General features: G+C 39.0%; 1 protein-coding gene across 2 annotated transcripts in view; it reads right to left on the minus strand.

Annotated features, from left to right (window-relative positions):
• Positions 1–4,727: 4,727 nt before the first annotated feature.
• Positions 4,728–20,988, minus strand: part of CRACR2A (calcium release activated channel regulator 2A) — a 60,631-nt gene continuing 44,370 nt past the window's right edge. Inside the window, exons 13-18 of one of the 2 annotated variants that reach the window (XM_040596474.1) lie at positions 17,163–17,295; positions 14,723–14,804; positions 12,994–13,108; positions 11,200–11,301; positions 6,061–6,137; positions 4,728–5,155 (exon numbers count right to left, since the gene is read on the minus strand). In XM_040596474.1, coding sequence (XP_040452408.1) covers positions 5,065–5,155; positions 6,061–6,137; positions 11,200–11,301; positions 12,994–13,108; positions 14,723–14,804; positions 17,163–17,295 — 600 coding nt within the window. In that variant the 3' untranslated portion in view covers positions 4,728–5,064. Of the gene's footprint in view, positions 5,156–6,060; positions 6,138–11,199; positions 11,302–12,993; positions 13,109–14,722; positions 14,805–17,162; positions 17,368–20,988 lie in introns of both variants that reach the window. The other variant, XM_040596473.1, reaches the window with a different exon arrangement.

Here is a 20,988-nt window from a genome sequence, read left to right on the forward strand (position 1 = left end):
CACAGCAACGACAAGAAGATACTTCAAGCTACTGTTTTACACAAGCCTAAGAATCATGTCAACGAGGAACAAATATTAAACAAAATTTCCACCATTTAATCATCTGTGTATATGTTCTCCACTTGCCTTGATGATGCCGTACAGCACACCCTGCACTGGGCATGGACATGGCAAAAGCAAGAGCTTCAGACGTCCTATGTGAGTTTAGTCCTTCCTTGCACAACCTCCCCTGGGGCTTTTAATGACACCAATGCATTTCAACAAAGCATACGTGTAGAAAGTTTCACTCTTATGATTCATTTGTCTTCCTCCGCTAACAGACATGTCATTTAATGCCAATCAGTTTCTCTGTTAGAATAGTACTTAAAGAAGTCCTATCACTGATAAGCTGCATTAGTGATTTATGCCTTATTTTAAAGGGATGAGCACCAGCCTTACTACAGCTTCATAATATAAATCCATATAACACAGGGTTACTATGACAACTGATAAGCCTTAATGGTCTAGATTCAAAGGACCTTGATCGAAGCCGTCTTGCAGTGCAGTATAATGTAGCTCAGTCATTTGCACCTGTAACGACGGGGAGCAAGGTCATGCCGAAACAGACCAGCTACAGGGGACCCACGCTGAGCTTTGCAGCCGAGTGCTGTATCTCTGAGCTATGCAATGGTAGTTTTGAGGCTTTTCAGCCCCTAGCAGAGGTATCCAAACTAGTGTTTGGCTGCAGCAACACTGAGCTCAGCACTGGCCCCCAAAGCCACCCGAGAAGCATGGGGAACAGTTCACATCCCATTCCGTTTATCTGCATTTAAAGCTGAAGGTACAAACAGATGAGACCATTAAACACCTCACTGCTACTGAAAATGGGCTGCCAACCCCTCGTAGACTTTTCTCACAGCTGTGAGCTTAGCTGTGTTTTCCACCCATATCCTCCTACCAGCTCTGGTATTTGTCAGATTTTGCTGGGCTAGCTCAGCTTACTAAAGCAGTAGCAAACTTTTTTTTTTTTCTGAGATTCTGCCAAGGCAGTAACTTAAACAGGTTTACTGCCGAGTTCTAATAACTTCTAAAAGGTACAACGAAGGAGTAATAACTGGCAGGGATGGTGAGTTGCAAACCCACCCTGTACTCTGCCCCCTGAGCTATACAGATCCAGCGATATTCACATTCCTGATTTATAACCATGATTTGCTCTGCAAAGGCAAGACTTAAGTTTAGTGCTACAGGAGCACTGAAGCCTGCAAGCAGGCAGGCTGTGATTTTCCAAAGCTGATAATGCCCACTTTGCAACGTGGTCATTGAGAAGACAGCAAAAAAAAGCTGAAGCCAGACACAGCAGCAAAAAACCTGGTAAAGACCTCTATTATATGCTCAGAGCAAAAGAACGCAAATCTCACAGCAGATGAGCTAAAGATGGCACAAAATAAAACGTGGAAACGTGGGGCACAACACAGCGTGTCACAGAGGGATGACAGCTGCGGCTGCTGCTGTTCCTTTTTGCAAGTCCAGCCAAAATCCCAAGCTGAGTACATATTGCAGAGATGCAGATACACACACAATACTAACATCATCAGCTACACAGACACCACAGAGAGCAGAATCTTCACTGCTCATCACCCACATACACGCACACAGCAGCTCCAGTAATATGAGGACCTGAGTAATACACAGAGCCACAGCACAATCTATTTGAATGCGCCCATTCCACTGGCTTCCCTACTCCCTCCTGTGATGAAAATCAGTCACTTCCAGTGAGCAAGCCCCTCTACATCTGGGTTCTGCTGGGAATGGGGAAAGACTGGCAATGGCTGTTGTGCTCCGGAGGAGCATGCTGCAGAAAAGGCACCTGAAGCAGACTGATGACCGCAGAAGCTGAATGGTTTTCCAGTACAGCTGAACTTGTTTGAAACTGTCCTCTTCAGTGTTTGAAAAGAAAGAAGCAATGCTTATCCGACTCATCAGATGACCTTTAACTTCCCAATACATTTGTAAGGAATTAGTGTCACTAGACACACTCCTTCAGGTTAGTTAGTATGTACTTCTCCGTACTAATTCAGTATTAAAGTAATAGCAATGAACTTTTATTCCTGCCCTGTAAACATAACCTATTTCTTTTTCCCCTTGAGATGTCCATTTTCATCATATAAAAATCAGATTATCTTTTACCAGCTTCATATTAAAAGAACTTTAGTTGTTTGAGGTGCAAACAGGTCAAAGTGCACATCCTTGCTTTTTTTTCAGGAGTGTATGTGAGTGTTATTGCAATTCCTGACACTTCAATAATCAAAAAGACCCATTATTTCAACAGCTGTGGATGAATTCAGGAAGTTGCTACTCATTTGCTTTATATTTCTGCTTTCTAAGTGGATTTATTCAATAATGATCTCACATGGCAGAAAATTCTGCCAATACACAGATGTTGCAAACAAGCAGTCTGAAGCTGGGGGATTTTATCTGAGTTAATTTTCTACCGATCAACATAAATCTTTCATTGCCAATTCAGATACCGGGGAAAGAAAAAGAATGCAAACAATGAGACAAACGTATCAACGTACTTTTTTTTCCTCTCTCCTGCTCCCAAGTTTCAGTTTCCTTTAGCTTCACTGTGAGGTACACTGTCAGAACCCATCCAGTGAGCCAACAGGCATCACAAGAATTTGAGGCAGTGTGCATTATGCTTTCTGCCACTCAAGTGTCCAACGCTTCCAGCTGTCCTGGGCACAGGGATTCCCCTTGTTCTGTTCCTTAGTTGTCCCTGCTCCAGCATGGGAACGACCACCGACTGCAGTTCTTCCAGGAGCAAACTTTCGTCAACGTGGCCTGTTCCTCACACATCCCTCGCAAGTGGTGTGTGTCCCCCCTTAACAGCTGCAGAATTACTCCTTACATATGTTATGTGGGGAGGTGCTGTACACTTCTCTGAGTAAGTTTATAGTGTGCAATGGTCTTTTTTCTACTGTTGCTTGGCTTGCATCTGGGCAGGCTGTAACCAGTTTTGTCAAGACACAGTAGCTCACGATGTCCCCCGTGCAGGTCACAAGGGCAGCCCACTACTACTTACAGCTGTAACATACGCCCATTCCAAAGGAGCTTTGCATTACGTCCATGGAAATGGGCTTTGTAGTGTGTGTGATACCCAAAGATCTGTCAGTACTGGGTACCTGACCAGGCTGAGAAGATTAATTTTTCCCACCTTCTCCTACCAACTGATCATCCTCTCAGAGTTTACGTGGGTGTGCACTACTTGTGAGGCAATTTATTCTATACAGGTTGGCATCAGAAGAAACCTGTTGTATAGTTCTTGGTGCTATATAAACACCTTTGATCACACCGAAATCCCAAGAGCACAACTAATTACCGATGAACTTTTCATCCCAAAATAGAGTTACTTACTGAACTAGTGCTTAACTTTCATCTTTAGTTTCAAACTGACTCATTATTCAAATGAAAAATAACTTTTCTGAAACATTTAGAAAATGGACTGAAAACATGTCTGTAAGTCTCATAATAAAAGTCTACAGTTTTGCTTGGTATTTTAATGAAATAATGCCATGGATTCCACTTTCCCAACAAGCTCACCATCATGAATAATCACTCCTGTATGCTTACCACAACAGCTGGATGCAGTGAAGACAAATACCAACAGGAATAACTTGCTCTCGTGCTGTCTGGGTGACGCATTCTCAAATTCCTAATTTCATTTATATTCTACAAATGCTTCCAAAAGTAATTATGACACTTGGGTTTCTTATGATCCAGGGTGGGCTATGATTTTTCTGAAACAAGTCCCTATGGATTTGATTTCTCAAACACTGCATCTCAGTGCTATCAGGCCCTGATTAAACCAAAGGGAAATGCCTTGTGGCAGATGCTTTTGAAAAACCAGTCATGTATTTAGCTACATGAGGAGGATTTTTTTCTTAACATTGCTAAAGACAGCAATATCTCATTGGATTTTTGTGAGATTTCTCACTCCTTAATTGCTTGAAAGTTTCTTAAGATCTTCCTCAAAATAAGATCTACTATTTCTGAAAATTCTGCCTCCAGCATCTGGCATGAAACCTTCTGGGACAGACCTGTGCAGACAAAGAGCTGTTCAGTTGGCCATAATACGCTTTGTTCTACAACCAACGACACCAGTGAAATGAACTTCCCATGTAGGCACATGTATAGAGGTTTTACATGTAGAGAGGTTTAAAGCAAGCTCTGCAACACAAAGCCGCATCAAATACAGTGAAGAGTGCAGGCTGATTTGCTCCGAGTGCAACGCTAACGAGCCAGAGTAAAGCACTGCAGTACCACGACTTTACTGTTTCTGGATACTAAGCTAGATATTTGCGTAGCACCACCTCACCATGGAAACATACCAGCTTATTTGACAACAGCTCAGGGAAGCCTGCATGGTATCTCAGTGACCTGCCTAAACATACCTAATTCATCACATCTAAGTGTGAGGAAGGAGATCTTACCAACAACCTATATGCAACAATTTGTAGTATAAAGGAGTTGAAGGTACTTAGGAAAATCTTCATAGTTCTTCAATCCTTTGTTCACGTATACTTCACACTAAGCTTTAAAATATCACCTTATACTTTGCAATTGCTGGTGTGTTACTTTTAACCAACCAGCCAGCTACCTATTTCAACTTTTAAAAAGCTGTAACAGGAGTCAGCACGAAATCAGGATCTCAAGAGCATTGAAATAAACAGAAGTATTCAGAACGTAGGTCATCCACACCAGTAAAAATTTACTGCAAATTTCAAGTAGTTTTCTTCATAAAAAATTATTTCTTATATTAAAAATATAGCAGCTTCTACAAGCCTGATCACAAAGCAGGATTCAGTGGTGTTAGGCATCAAACAGACTGTTACCGCCCCAAATACATTGACAATTAACTAAAGACAGTATTTGTAAAAGTGAAGATCAGAGCATACAAGGATTTTTAGCTTCACTTACACCTAGACTCAGAAATACATAGCAAAAATATTTGGAAGATAAAGCAAATCTGACGGTGCCATGTAGTGTCGTAGAAACGTATGACTTGTCTAAGCATGCCCCAGTATTTTATGGCCTGATACAGCAAGATTTTTTATTCGTATCAGATTGAAGTTTAATGGTTTTCTCTTTCACTTTATCTTCGTGTTCCTTTAAAATCCTGGGGGAAAGAAACAATATTTTTGAGAAAAAGTCAGGAATACTCATAAGAGATCAAACAAAAAACCCCCACATTTTCTCCAAGCCTATAAAATTATCCAGAGATCAATAGAAAATGACAGAATTTTGTGAACTAACAACGAAAAAAGTACAATTATGGTGGCTTCATCACAAAACTGCCTTTATCCATTCAGTTAGAAAAATGTAGTTGGTGCTGACTGTTAGCATTTATCATCTATTACAGAGACTCAAAATAGTGACTTTCATTTGTTATTTTTGAGGCTGGAGCAAAACAAAACACATCTGGCTACCTAGACATTTATCAATTACCTGACACATTCACAACATTTCACTAACTTCAGCAACGGTATTAAAGATTTATCAGTTCATTACCAGTGTTTTCACCTGGGTAAGCAGTTCCGAAGGGACAGATTTACTTGTATTTCTATGCCTAGCCTTTATATAACTTCAGAAATCCACCCCTCCCTCTCTCCCAGCCCCCGGGGCAGACAGCAGAATTTGAGCTGCAATGAGCAGAGGGAAGACAGAAGCACATTCAGTGTTCTGCTGCAAGTACTCAGCAGCATCCATTTCCAAGCATATTTCTCCAAACCTCCAACAACTTCCTGCAAGAACTATCAAAACATCCCAGGCCCTCAGCTTTCCTAGCAACAACTCAAGTGTTTCTGGATCTATACTGAGACGCACTAGCTTACACAAGACCCTTTAGGAACCTGAGAAACTGCTCAATTGGAGCAACAGGGTCAGGCTACAGACCAGTTTAAAGGGAACAGTTATTTCATCACCCTAAGTTCCTACCAAACTGATTTAACAAACAGAATTCACTCTGTCGTCAGTGACAGGGAATTCAGGCACATGTAGAACTCATAGATTGTGTTTTCTTACCTAGCTAAGTGAAGAACAGACTTTTCGGTATTGTACCCAGAATATGCACTGCATTCATAGAAAATTAAATTGTAATCCTAGAATCAAACAGAAAGACCATTTCAATTCACTTTGCACAATATCTCACTCGAGCTTTAAAAAAGCAACACAGATATACTGAAATATGCAAATAAACAGAAATAGATCACCTTAGGAAAAATTATGATTTAATTCTAGAGCTAACAGTAAAGAGTAACAAAAGAAACGAAGTCCAAGTGTGCCTCCCAAGCAACAACTATATGCATTTCTTAGCAGATGTTTCTTTTATACAGTAGCTTTTGCTGTAAGAGCTTGACTTCTTAAAAGGCTCAAGTGCAACTGAATGAAGTCTTGTGAACTTTCCTTGTGATGATGAGGCAATCAGTACATCACTGAGGACTTGACAAAGCAGGTGAAAATAACTCCAGTGACTTTTTTTTTTTTTAACCTTGGAAAGGTTCAGCAGCAGTGTTTCTGTATTCAACAGTTTGAGACCAAAGCTTTCCGGCAAATGACCAGTTAAAAACCTCAGCAAAAAAGAACAACAAATTAATTCTGTTTCATTTTTTGTACTTGTGAAATTTTCTGCACCTTCTTTCACAGTCAGCTTACACCTTGGTTTTGTAGCCCCTGGGAGCTTTGCAATTAAGAACAATGGATAAATGATCAAGCCTTGGAGACATCCTTAAAACAACTGCTCTGAAGCTTTATGACAATAAATGCAAATACCAGAGATCATCTGCACAGAAGCCTGACCTGGCAGCCGTGATGGCAAGAGAAGTTTGAGAGTGAACAACAGATTATTCTTTCCAAAATAGATGTCTGTCTAGTTTCACAAGATATTACACGGCAGCTCACCTACACTGTCTCTATCATTATTACCATATGCCCTTTTACCCATCCAGATTTCAACTTTCTATTCACTTTCCACTTTTCCATGTATCTTATTGCTGTTTACAACAGCATCTTAAAATTCAAATAAATAAGTCAGTAACTTAGGAAATTACAGTCACCTGTCTGCATATTTTCATTTGTTTGCTGTTAACTGTGGTTACTGGATTTGTACTTACTTAACCACCCTTCATAAGACACTTACAATTCAGGTTTTGAAAGTTCCCATTAAATTAACCAGGTATTTTAGTTTGGGGGTTTGGGTTTGGTTTTGTTTGTTTGTTTTTCAATATACCATGCTTCCAAATTTGCAGTTTTTTTAAATTTTTATCATCTTCACGACATTTCAAAGACAAAAGGCAGGGAAAGGAAGTTTAATAAATATGGTAGTTTGTTTTAGCAGCTTTAAAAAAATGCTTCAATGTTATTAAATGTCAGGTTTGGATATGTTGTCAATAGTTATATGGTTTGTTCTAACGTACATCGGGATTGAACCACTTGTAGTAATTTCTGGGTGGCCAGACAAGCACAGAAGAGCAGAGAAGGGAAGAAATTAGGCAAAGTTAGTGAGTGTTGGATGGGGATTTTCATTATTTATTTTTTTAACAGTGTTCTGTATAATATTTACAAAAATGTAACCCTATGATTCTCTTGGCTTTCCTTAGGAAAGTTTTAAGATAAAGTTTGGCCAGCTTGCTAGCTATGCAAACACTAATCTGAGATAAAATTTATACTCCATTTTTCTACTCAGTTGGTCAGAACTCTAATAGAAAACCTACTGTGGTCAATATCTAGCTACTTTATGTCAGCCAAGCAAAGAGTGATACTACTCCTACACCTTCACCACATACAACAGAATTTCACTAGAGAAGTCTCTCAGTGATGACATCATTTATGTTGGCATGAATCTGAATTTTTCAACGAATTCCATGGGTAGGGAAAATTCTTATTGGTGAAAGGTAACAATTTAAACTCAATTGATATTAATGGCCAATTTTTGTCAGTCTGGCAAACAGGTCCTTCTCTGGAGGGGGAGTCAGCCTGGAAATGCAAAGTGTTGTTCCTTGAATCAGGGAGGAGAGGAAACCTTCACTGATACCATACACAACGAAAACACAGTAGAAAAAAGCAGGACACATAATTAATAAGCCAGGAAATGCCATTCATCTCCACCCAGGAACCAGTGATTTAACCTGGGAGACCAATGGCAATTACTTAATTTTAAAAACTTACATACAAATCAGCAGATGTCTAAAGAACAGGGAAGAAAATGAGTCATTACCAGAGGGAGCTGGGCAATTTCTGTCCTACAAAGTAGTGTCACTCTGAGAAGATAGCTCCCTGATTAGCAGTATTTGAGTAACAATGGCACTGACAGGTTGATAAAGGAGATGTACTGACACACAGTAACAGTCCTCATCCCATGAAGCACACAAAGTCAAGGCAGACAAAGGCATTATTATCTTACTTTATAGCTGAGAAACAGAGAGAAGGATTTATTGACCCTTTTAATCCCATTCAGGAAGTCTCTGCAGGGCCAAAATAAATTCATGCTGAGCATGAGCATGCTTGAGCAGCACCTGTATCATAAGCCATTTTATTTAAATAATCAGCAGCGGTAACACTAATTCACTAAAATAGAACATTTTTCTATTTGCTCCTGGATAGTCATAATATGGTCTGAATACTCTGTATTGTTGTTGTGTTCATATGAACTCTTGATCACAGGACCAAGCTAAGCTAAACAGAAATTTGTTAAACAGAGTTTTCCTTCTGGGTCCTCTTCTAAAAAAGTAAAATGTATTTGTCTTTCTAAATTATATACTATTTTTTCTTTCTCTCTCTCTTTTTCATTATATTCCCAATAGCTCTATCCAGAGAGTTTTAGATATTTTCCATCAGGTCATCTTGTATTGCATGTGAACATTTTGATTTGTGTCTGCCGTTTCTTCCTGCAAAGTTCTCCTTACCATCCTCATGTTTACACTTTAACTCATCCAACTACAGATCACATTCATCATAGTCTTGCTGTTCCCTATGATGCCATCCATCACCCTTGTTCTCTTTCTGTTCCCCCTTTCCCAGGGTATCACACTCACTGCAACTACCAGCCTTCTCCAATGACAAGGAATTGGAAGGACTCCCTTCAGGCTGCCATTCATTCTTCCTTTTAATAATGAACTGTGCTGCCTGCCTTGCAAAGAAGTTTGTGACACATGCATTATAATGGGAGCTCTTGGGTGTCTGACCGAATTTGTAGTACACCAACTTGTAAAATGTGGGACTGAAGCAAAGCAAGACTTAACACAGCTGGGCTGGAATCACAGAACCATTTAGGTTGGAAAAGAATGCTCTCTGGAAACGCATTCTTCTGACTATAGAAAAAACTAGGTAAAAATGATCCCATCCTGCGAGACTTTGAACAGTCCATAAAAACTGTTGGACTTCGGGGTCAATGGGCTAATCTGGTTCTTTGTCTGCACAAGACAGGTTCATGGTTGTTTTCACCAAATAGGGCTATACATATTTGTATCATCTTATCATCTAGTTCCATGTATTTTGGATCATTTGTGAATAATTAGTGGGATTATTCACAAAATAAGTAACTAAACTGCATTTACTAATAGAGACAGCGGTATGTGGTTTCACAGGAATTACATGGCTATTTAGCAAGAATTAATATTTCATTAAAATTCATGGTTGTTATTATTAGCTCGGCAAGCACATTGTTATAATTTAATTATATCTACGCTGCTTTTCAACTAATCCATTGTCATTAATCATTCCTTCCCTTAGCTACCTCAGGCAGCACATTCAAACATTCAAATGAGTCATTCAGATCCATTCATTCGATTATAACCATCTTTAATTTGACAACTTTCTTTGTTTTACTTATGCAAAACATTTTATTTTCTTGCATGACATGTTAGAATTAATGGCCTGGTGGGCTGTGAGTTCTATATATTAGAATGATTCATCTTTGTTTTACTAGTACAATTTTTTAAAGAGCTAAATGACATGTAAGACACCTACTCTGTCCATTTAGCATTTATGCGTCATTTGTTTTTTCACAGAAGGATTCAATGTTACACTCGGGAGTCCCTCCTGGCCTCTGCCATCTCAAAACCACCTGCATTTCCACTCATACAAGAAAATAAAGCAGATTTCCTAAAAGGAGAACCTTTGAGGGTTGATGTTCAAGGCTGATATCCTCCCCTATAAAATCAAAATAATGGACACAAACCTGAATATGGAGGTATGCTTATAAAGGCTGTATGAATAATCAACATATGATAAAAAGAGATCTGACCCTAATTCTTTTAGTCAGAGAGAGGTTCCCAGCACCAGTCTTTCCTATAAAACAGGAACAATTCAGCTGCATTTCAAGTTTTGAAAATATCCCTCTTAGTTACCAGCAAGCAGAGCTGTAAATCTGTTTTCAAAGGAGAAACAAGGACATATGTGAAATGCAGCACATTGTTTAATTTAGGTAAATTCCTATCAACTCAATTAATTTCCCCAAAATATTGGGATGACATTTCTAAATAAAAGAATATTGTGGAGGCACTGGTGTTCAAACTATATGCATTGTATAGCAAGATTCAAAAGAAAAGATGATGGGCATGGTACAGAGGAATACGAACAAGTATCTGCTATCTGCAGTCTCATAACGCTTAAATTATGGCCCATGGGTCACCAGTGCTCGGGTAGATGCAGACTGCGAACTCTACTTATTTTATCTCCTTGATGGGAAGTTACTAAAAGTAAACATGTTTTCTACTCCTACCATAGGAGTAACAGATGGTCTTCTGTGGTTTTACAGGAGGTAGGAGGGGGGAAAGGTTCCCAAATTATCTCTCTGTTAAGAATCCCTCCACAGAGAAGAGAAAAAAAGAGAAAGGGAAGGGAGGAAAAAAATAGAGAGAAAGAGAGAACAAAGAAAAAGAGACAGAGGAGGGGAGAAAGAGAGGAGGGAGACAATGAGAGTGAATTCTTAAAGATTTTCTGCATCGCTCACATTTTGGTTTTTTTAATCTACACAGTTTAATAACTACTAAAATTATCAGCACTTACATTACCAAGAGCTGAAACGATGAAAAGGTTCCTAATCCTAAAAAATACTTGTCTGATCAAAATCAACTGTGTTTCTATGAATTTAGACACACTGAGATTCCATTTTAAAATCTTCCCCTTCAAGTTTTGTAAGGGGTTCCCCTCCAAGTATAGTACCTTAGCAAGAAGCTCTCCCATTCCCATAGGGACCTCACGTTCTGTTTCATTATCAGTTTTATTACCCAACAAAAGCACAGGTACATTCTCCCCAGTTGCCTCCTGCAGAACAAAGAATAAATACCAACTGAGGCATTGTCTTTAAAAAAAAAAATAAAAAAATCACAGATCAAGAGGATACAAAATAACAAATGTCACACTGCAACAAGATATTTGAGACATCACACATGAGCCAGGTACGTGCCACTTTACTTACAAACATGTCAGGAATTAAAGATGGATAAAAGGCATAAAAATACAGAATGCTAGAGATTGCACTCATGTGGCACTTTTTAATAATAGCACAAAAATTCATTAGACTTTATACTAAAATGGGAGAGAGGCAACTACCACACTACACAGGCTCTGACATTACGTGTTTATAGCCACTGCTTTTCTAATTACATTAACAGGAAAATAATGACATCTGGGTACAATTATGCCAAATAAATTACATAAAGTAGCGAAGAGATATACAGAATAGGCCCCCAAAAATACATAGAATATGCACGAATCAAAATTCATTCTGAAAATGATTAGAATTATCACAATGAGTACGTCGATAAGTGGGCTGAATGCTGCAGCAGTAAATGCACTCATCTGTAAGCCTTCAACCTAACAATAGTTTGTAGCATACAAAATTAGTTAGTAATGATGAGTCAACTATTACAGATTTTGACCATAATATTCGATTTTTCTGGATCAAAACCTGGAATTCTCTAGCATTTACAATCCTGAATTACAACAATCACTGATTTGTTAAGATCATATATTTAATAAAGGCCTTTTCTTACAAAATGCATGCTACTACTACTTCAGTAAAGCTACTCAGGTGAGGAATAACTGTTTGGAAATATTTGAATCAGTGAGTCCTAGGTGAAATTCCTAAATTTCAACTTACAGTCACCCACTGCCCACTACAGAAAACAGTGTACTATACTAGAACACATGCCCAATAAACCCAGACTAAATGATCTTCACGTACCAATTCGTCCCCTACTTTTTCAGCAACAATACTCTGCAATAGCGAACAAATAGGAAGTCATACTTTCTTCTCTCTAGCAACTCTGTCCTTTATAGCAGCAGCTGCAGGGGGCTTTTTTGTTTGTTTTTTTGCCACAAGCAAATTCAGCTGCTTGCAGTCTCAACATGTTGTCTATGCGCAACAGAGATATACCAAAAGAAAAAAAAGAGCATTTTTAATTAACTGAAGCCACTCGGTGGCATGGGCTATGATTTTGCTTTCATGTGGTTGAAAGGACAATCTCCAGGAAACTGAACTGTCTATCATGAAACAGTTTTATGGCACTAATATAGATACTATACTTTTAAGTTTATGGCTTTTGTTCATAACAGTCAACTTCCTCTAAGCTACATACTTGGTTGTCAAATTGCTAGTGATGATCAGTGATCATCAGACCATCATCACCGATCCAAAACACCTCCCAGTGCTAGTGGCAATCCAATGAGAGTCATCAGTCTTTATGAGAAATCAAAGGACTCCATCCTGGACTTCCCTACTACTCATTTTAAGTCCTTACAAGTCTGGAACTGTCATTATTTTCATAGACATGGAAATTCTAAAAACAGCTTTACTGGTAACTGCGCAGACCAAAGTCATTAATAAAAAATGTAATTGTGACAACACAAGAAACATGCTGCTCTCTGCGCTTTGCCCTGCTAATGCCTCTCCCGCCTCCAGAAAAAGATACAGAATAACGACACCAGTTTAGATTTCAAGTTATGTCATGTTACCTCGATGCTTATCAGCCACTGCTTGACAGCTGTGAATGTGTCTCTTGCTGTTATATCATACATCACAATGACACCATCGGCTTTTCTGAAAAACTGCTTGGTAATACTTCGGTACCTACAAGTAGAGAACCTGTTTATAGCTCTCTTCAACAGAAGTAGCAATCTGTCAATATAAGTAGAATTTTATAGTACCCCACTCCCCACAACTCCCCCTCCCCCCAAAGGAAGATGTTGCCATACAGTTTATTTTCATCATCTAGTCTTAGTAAGGGTTAAACCCCTGTTAATTTGGTTTACAAGCGTATTCTAAAATTCCATTTACTAGACAAAGAAGCTGTCATACTGATCTTCACTGCAGATCCTGTTGAGAGGTGAGGCTTATTATGAACTGTGGTAGGCAATCCCATTCTTCCTGAACCCTCAAGACCCCTTTTCACATTCAGCAGAAGATTCATGGAGGATACTACTACCACAAATTACTGCAACAGCAAATCAACTTGGCAAAAAACTATTTTTCAAAAGAAAGTGTTTGGAAAACTTCTCTTTACCTTCTTCAATTGATTCTAGACTAGTCTGGATAATTAGCTGTGGATCTCACATTCTCCCATCCTCTTTTAAGCTTGGGGCAGAAATTTTCCCTCAGAAAGTGCTCTGCCTAGGTAGCTAGATTTCTGTTTGGGGCTGTTTACCCAAGCTTCTTGTAGAAAATGTTGATCATCATTATAATCCTTGTTTTTAGTAATAGAAAACTACACCACAGGTGAGGAGATAGGGAAGGAAGTTACCACTGAAAACTTACAAAAAAACCTCACGAGTTCAACTGCAATGGAATTGTTTTGGTGAAAAAAGCCCTTTTTAAAATATTAAGGCATTTTCTATTCTAGGTACATTTTAACATCAGCCTTCCTCCTAAAGAAATTGTGTGATACTAAACTTTTAAGAGTTTAATAAGAATCTCTTTTACAGATTGGCAGTTTTTCAATGGAAACTTAGCAGCAAATCAGCACATTATTGCTGCCAGGGAAGGATCTAAACTGTGAATTCACTGGCTCTATAAGGAATACTCCTATATTTGTTCCTCTCCCAAGAAGCAGGATTAGGTCCCATGCCTACTAAACAGACGATTCAAAGCAGAATCTTACAATGTGTGCTGGTTTTGGCTGGGATAGAGTTAAATTCAAGCATACCAGCTTGTATGGGGCTATGTTTTGGATCTGTGATGAAAAGAGTGATAGTAACATGCCATTTCAGTTACTGCTCAACAGTGTTTACACAGTGTCAAGGCCATTTCCGCTTCTCAGACTGCCCCACCAGTGAAATGGGAGGGGAACACACCTGGGACAGTGACCCCAACTGACCAAATGGATATTCCACCCGGTACGACACTGTGCTCAGCAATAAAAGTGAGGCAGGGAAGGAGGATGTTGGCTGAGGCTGCAGCTGCTCAGGGGATGGCTGGGCATTGATGGGTTGGTAGTAAGTGGTGGTACATAACTGGGCTTTTTTGCATGACTTTTTTTTTCTTGGGCTTGTTTCTTTTCTCTTTTTTTTTTTTTTTTTAAATGGTGGTGGTTTTGGGTTTTTGTTTTAATTATTAAACTGTCTTTATTTCAACCAATACATTTTCTCACTTTCAGCCTTCTGATTTTCCAGTGGGATGGGGGAGTAAGCGAGCAGTTGTGTGGTGCTCAGCTAACTACCAGGGTTAAACCACAACAATGTTTCTCACCGTTCCTGGCCAGCAGTGTCCCACAGTTGCAGGGCTACCTGGGTATTATCTACTCTGACGGTTTTCACACTGTAATCCACACCTACAACAGAAACACAAGGTAGGTTGGCTCTTTATACGCTCAGTTTGATTTTTGAAAACCTGATCCAGCAAACAGCAACAATTCCAGAAAGGTAACAAGATAGGTACTACATTATGTCTATCAGAGAATGATAAGAGCTTTTATTTGCCAGAAGTTCTTCAGCGATAAAATACTGAACATTAACAGAGTAGTTCATTTTTTAAAAGCTGTAAGATAAGTAACTTTCCAAATGAGGGTACATGAGCCAAGGGTCTATTTGACAGCCCACAGCAGTCTAAGCCATTTAGCTTGGAGTTCATGCCGTATAACCCGTGGTCTAGGCTGAGCTAGCCACATAGGCACCTTCTACAGTCAGTGGAAAAACACAAGGCAGCACACTAAGGGGACAGTGGGACCTAGGACAAATGCTGAAGATAGATGGACTGAATACATGGAGAACCTCCTCCCCTCTTCAGAATATGAAAGACAAGCTGAATCAGAATTAGATTAGTCACCTAATTATTATGTAGCTAAATGGAAGTGAGAAAAAAATAATTTATCTAAACTTTTAAATTAATCCTCTCCCAATTCCCCTAACCTGCGATGATGTAAGTATCTTCTGGATATTTGTAACAATAATTAGAGTCTTAAATATTAATCATTCACTGCCTCTTCCTAATTACAACCTGCACTTTCTTGTATCATGCTATACTGTAGAATCACAGAATAATTAGGTTGGAAGGGATCTCAGTATCATCAACAATTTCTTTGGGGCCATTTTCCACATCAATGGGATTTTTACCTCTGGCATTAAATGAAGCAGCATCCAAGCCCACACTCCTTCAATAGGCAATTAAGAAATCTGGGTGGGGAATATATATATTGCTTATATATCAAGGGAAGAAATTTGAGCTACTCTACAGAAATTCAATGAGAATAATCTTCTCCAGGTTGTTCACTTGACTTTTCAACTGTCTGTATCTTGCCAGCCATAGTCTACACCTGTGAAAATCATTGATGTGAACACTAAATCAAAGCTATGACAAATACTTTCTTGCCATTGTGTTTGCAAGAACACTGGAAGACCAGCCAAAAGATAAAGAGGCGAGACACATTCCTGTGCTTTTCCTCTGGAAGCTCCAGGCAACTGCACACGCTGTGTAAGACCCCAGAGTCAAGAGAAGCCTATCAGCCATTGACAGGACAACAATGATAGGTTGTGGCACCAGACTCTTAAAAGTAGACAATTGCATAGGCGTCTAAGTTCCCATTACAGTTAATGAAAATCTAGTCAATGAAGAACTAAGATTCTAGGAAATTATTAAGCTCACCCTGAAGTAGGCATCAAGGGTCAGATTAATTGGTCCATAGGCTCCTCTGACTGGACTGATTTGGAGAAGATGGTGGGGTAGAATTCAACTGTTTGCTCACAGATGCCTAGTGCTATCTGAGATACTATTTGGTACTCAAGTGCCTGTTTCACCCTGACAGGACACCCAGGAGACTTGCTCTCTCCCAGAGCAGAGCTGAAGACCACCTTACAGTGCCAGCTTTAATTTAAATCCCTGTGCTAAGATCTTAGATCTTTCTGACTGATGTGAGCTTAGACTCTCAACATACCAGTAGAAATTTAAACTCAGGTGTCTTTACCCTCCAAGTCAAGGTACCTACAGCTTACATGAATGTCACAAATGTAAGACAAGTCCATTAATTTAAATACCTTTTATTGTGAACAAGTTTTATTTCATATATGCTGCAGAATAAGTAAGGCCTAAATACACACTAACTATAATGAAGTTGGTCGTTTACAGTAACTCAGAGGCACTGCAATAACCTATATTTTAAGTTTTGTACCTTGATTATGTGTCTGACTTCTGAAAGCTTGGTTTACAGTATCAGGCAATGTAAGTACAATGTAGGCTTTGAAATGTTTGGCTTTCAAAACACTAGTTCAACTTTTTTCTTTGGTGCTTAGTATAATGCTAAATCTTCTTCTAATGTAAGTCAGATGCTCTACTTTCTCTTTAAAACAAAACCAGATTACTTAGAGGGATAGAGATGGGATACAGAGCTGGGAAGGTTAGTACAGCACAGTCCAGAGGATAATATATCAGTTTCAGAAAATGAGATCTATGAGGAAATTCTAGCTTCACTGAAATCAACAGGATTTTTCTGATTTATTTCAGCGCTGCCAGGATTTCAGTACAGAATCTATCCTGAAACCCCTCCATCAATTATCTGCTTCCCAGTTTAGGAGAACTCACTTTGCATGTCTACTTGTGCAACATCTGTTTTATAACACAGGGCCTGATCTCAGTAGAAGCTGCTAAGTAATTTTGGAACAATAATAATAATAATAATCATGTTTCTTAAACTTACCTACAGTAGCAGCTGTGCTTGGGAAAAAACGATCTTCACAAAATCGCCTTAAGAATGAAGTCTTTCCAACACTCGAATTGCCCACAAAAATAATCTTGAATAAGCGGTCTGGGACAGAGTTTATTCCCTCTTCCTTCAAGTAAGAGCAAACATTAGTATCCAACTGTCCTACTGTCTCTCCAATTTGCCTTTTCTTGAAGGCTAACTGAGACAAGAAAAAGAAGAAATTTTATCCTGCCGTGTTTCTCCATTACTCATAAAGCAACATTCTGTTTCTTAAAATAACTCGGCATTTCAGATATTGTCATGCATCTTTCCACATCATTTGAAGTGATTTAGACTGAGAACTGGAAGTATACTGAATATGAACCATGATGTGACACTGCATTGAAAAATACATGGAATTGCCAAAACAAAACAGTTTATGTTCATTAACAGTTTATGTTCATCCCTGCAAATCAAAACTCATGAAACTCCCACCATTAGTTTGTTGGTGGAGATTGTGAGGAGGGACAGGAAAGGAGGGCAGGGGAGGGAAGACAAGACCCATTTGAGGTACAGAATTTCCCAGACTGCTGACTTCAAGAAGCTGAACTCACTGCCCAACAGTCCTTTGAATGAGACACTGAAGCCTGGCCTTGCAAATGTTTTCTACAACTATACTGAAATCTTACAGAAAGAAGCAGAAACAATACAGAGCTGTACTTGATGGGGAACAAGAATAAATACAAACTTAAGCTGCTGTCTTCCTTAGTATGAAAAAAAGAAAATAAATTATTCACTGCTGTAAATTTTGGGGACAAAAATACGTGCATTTCTCATGAGCTGCGCTAATAACCCATTACAATTATACAGAAATTTCTTATCTCATTGTTCACTTATCCTTTTCTATTAAAATCCCAAACTCCACTGCAACTATAGGTTGCTAGTAATATACATACACCTATATAAAGCACATTATCAGTTCTGATTAAAAACATTCCCATTTTATTAGTCTCTGTGCTCTGGGAAATCAAACAGGTTAGCATACAATCATAAGCTTGGTACCATTTTCACAATGCTTCTGAGAACAATAACTACATATATACGGACTAACATGACCTGAAATACCTTGTCCCTGGTGGTTATACACACCCCTCTGTAGCACTAAGACTCAGACACCTGAGGCCTTCAGCTCAACTCCCAACATAATAGGCAGTTATTTTTCATTGAGATGTATCAAGTCAACTTCTGAAAATAACCTTAATCAAACTTCATTCATTTGAACACTATACTAAGGGATGAGCTACTTCTGTCTGGTTCAACAAAGCACTGATGGAAAAATGGAATAGCAGTGGGATGTAAATTTACTTTAGTTTACAATGCAGTCTGAAAAAGTCTTCCCTAGATGTGTCTTTCAAGCAGCCTCCATATAAACAGTAGCCAGGTCAAGTAATACACCTAGCTTTTGTGCAATTTAACACACATGTGGAAGATGGCAGATATAGTCATAGTGGTTCATATTCCATACTGAAAGAACCGAGGGGAGAGGAACTGCATCTCAGGCAAAGGTTTTGGATGGAAAACTCTTGCTTTAATTTCCATTATGGTTCTTTCAGGGGTTTTCCCAATCACATTTCTGCTCATGCTAACTGCAGCTTCACCTTCATAGCCACTCAGATAACAGTCAGGTAGAATATTTAAGTCCCAGATAAAAAAAACAGTTGCTGGCCTCACATACTGCTGCAAATTCTCAGACACTTTCAGAAGTCACCCTGCCATAGGATAGGATGGACATGGACCTTTTCATTTCTAAAAGGAGAAAAAAATGTATGTTGGTTCTACTTGCCTACAAGATGCATTAGCAGCTAAATGACTGTGCATCCATGGTGATCAGAAAGGCTTAATGGCAGCAGCTAGGAGCCCGAGTTCAGTATAGTAAGCAATGAGACCATGGAATGCAGGAATACAAAGCCATGTAGACTACATGAACGCAAATGGCAAAGAATTGAAAAATACAGGTTGTCCCAGATCCTTCATCTTCCTAGCGCAAAACAAAGACAAGACTTCATATCTGAGCTACATATGTAACAACTCCATGGAATCATTGCACGAGTATTTCTAGATCCTACACTCCTTTACGCTGCAGATCCTTTGAGCAGCAAAGCATGAAGGGAGAGAAGGAGTGGCTGGAGAAGACAGTCTAGTTGATATATGGCCCTGAAACTCACACCTCCTAACTCATGATGCAGCAAGCACAGAGCTCTTTTACTGAAATTTTCTGCAGCTCCAGTTGAGGATTACACGCAGAGTTTCCCTGAAAAACACTTCCTAATTGAATACCACCCCTCCCAGCCCTGGCATGCTGTCAGGACAGGGAATCTGCGTGCAAGCACTGTATGGAACAAGATCATTTCTGACGTCTAAATCTCATAGTCAAACCGTGGTGACCCCAAGAGCCATCATGTAGGAAGCACAAAGCCGCATGAGAAATTCAGACTCCAGCTGGTGCACGGAAGGAGATGAGGCACTACTCACACGAATGGCAGTGGTCAGACACTTAGATAGCCTAGAGGCTGCCCTAAGCAATGGAATGCCATCAGTTGGACGGCTGTTGGCAGGCCTAGTCAGCAGACCAAGAGGACCCACAGAGGCCCATGCACATCCTCCAGTGCCACATGGACAACAGAGTTTATCAGAAAGAAGCATTCTGCTGTGTTTTTTGTAAACTAAACTTTAAAAAACAAGCCAAAACCCAACCCAAACTGAGGGCTGGGCTAAGGCACTGAAATTTCATAGGGGAAAAAAATTGAATTGAATTCCCAGTTCTAAGTGACCTTGGAACTTAACTTCTTATTTACCCTCACAATGTTTCTTTAGAAACTGGAAAAAAAAAATAAAATGTTTTCAACTAGACAGGAGACATTTTATGATTTGTTCTCTCCCCTCCCTGCTTGTTCTCAACTGTTTTGAGGGGAGAAAAAAATAATTGTAAGAAACAAGACCTGAGGGAATGCCCAGTTCCTACTCAGCTGAGAGGATATGCTTGCAAGGGGCATGGCTGCCAAAACAGAGCAGGCAGGATAGGTTTTTCCTAGATGGACCTGATGGACGACCTGGCTTTTGCTGTCCTGAAGTCCAATGACAGCACACTTCAAAAATGTGATACAAAATAAGTCATATAGCAAGCAAAAAGGATGCAATATATTAAATAATTTGAAAGGATGAAGCTCTGTTCTGTGCCCTAGACTTTTTAATAAAATGTACCACTTAGAAGTTATTATGTAACCATGGCATAATTCTATCATAATTTTAAAGATATGCTTGCTTCTTCTGAAAGAACTATATAATTATGACCGAACATACCTATTTTTCCTATACTTTAATCTTTTTAGTATGTGCTTCAAGAATCTAAAAATGAGTAACACTTAACAATGATGCTAAAATTAGAAAACAAGCACAGCTAGCTCTGAAGCAACAGCAGTGCAAGACAAACTTTACAGTCCAAGAAATGTACCTTCCAGCATATTGTTTTAAGGATTCTTACTGCATGGTGAATTCATTGTTAATGTGCACATGCAAGCTAGAGCTGAAAATAAATACATCTGCATTTCAATTTGCTAATTAAAAGTCTTCTCAAATAATAATTAAAAAGTAAAGATATTTGCTCCAATTATTTCCCAGATAGTGTAACAGCTACCAAAGCTGACTCAAAAGTATCAGAACATGAGCAATGTCATTTTTTGGCAAAAAAAGCCTCCAACTTTAAAAAAACACAACAAAAAGTTGCTTCTTTTTTTAGACAACCACTACCTTTCAGTGGATCTTTTTGCGCCATCTGTTATAA

This window comes from Falco naumanni, chromosome 5 (assembly GCF_017639655.2).
Source record: "Falco naumanni isolate bFalNau1 chromosome 5, bFalNau1.pat, whole genome shotgun sequence".
NCBI classification, from domain to species: domain Eukaryota; kingdom Metazoa; phylum Chordata; class Aves; order Falconiformes; family Falconidae; genus Falco; species Falco naumanni.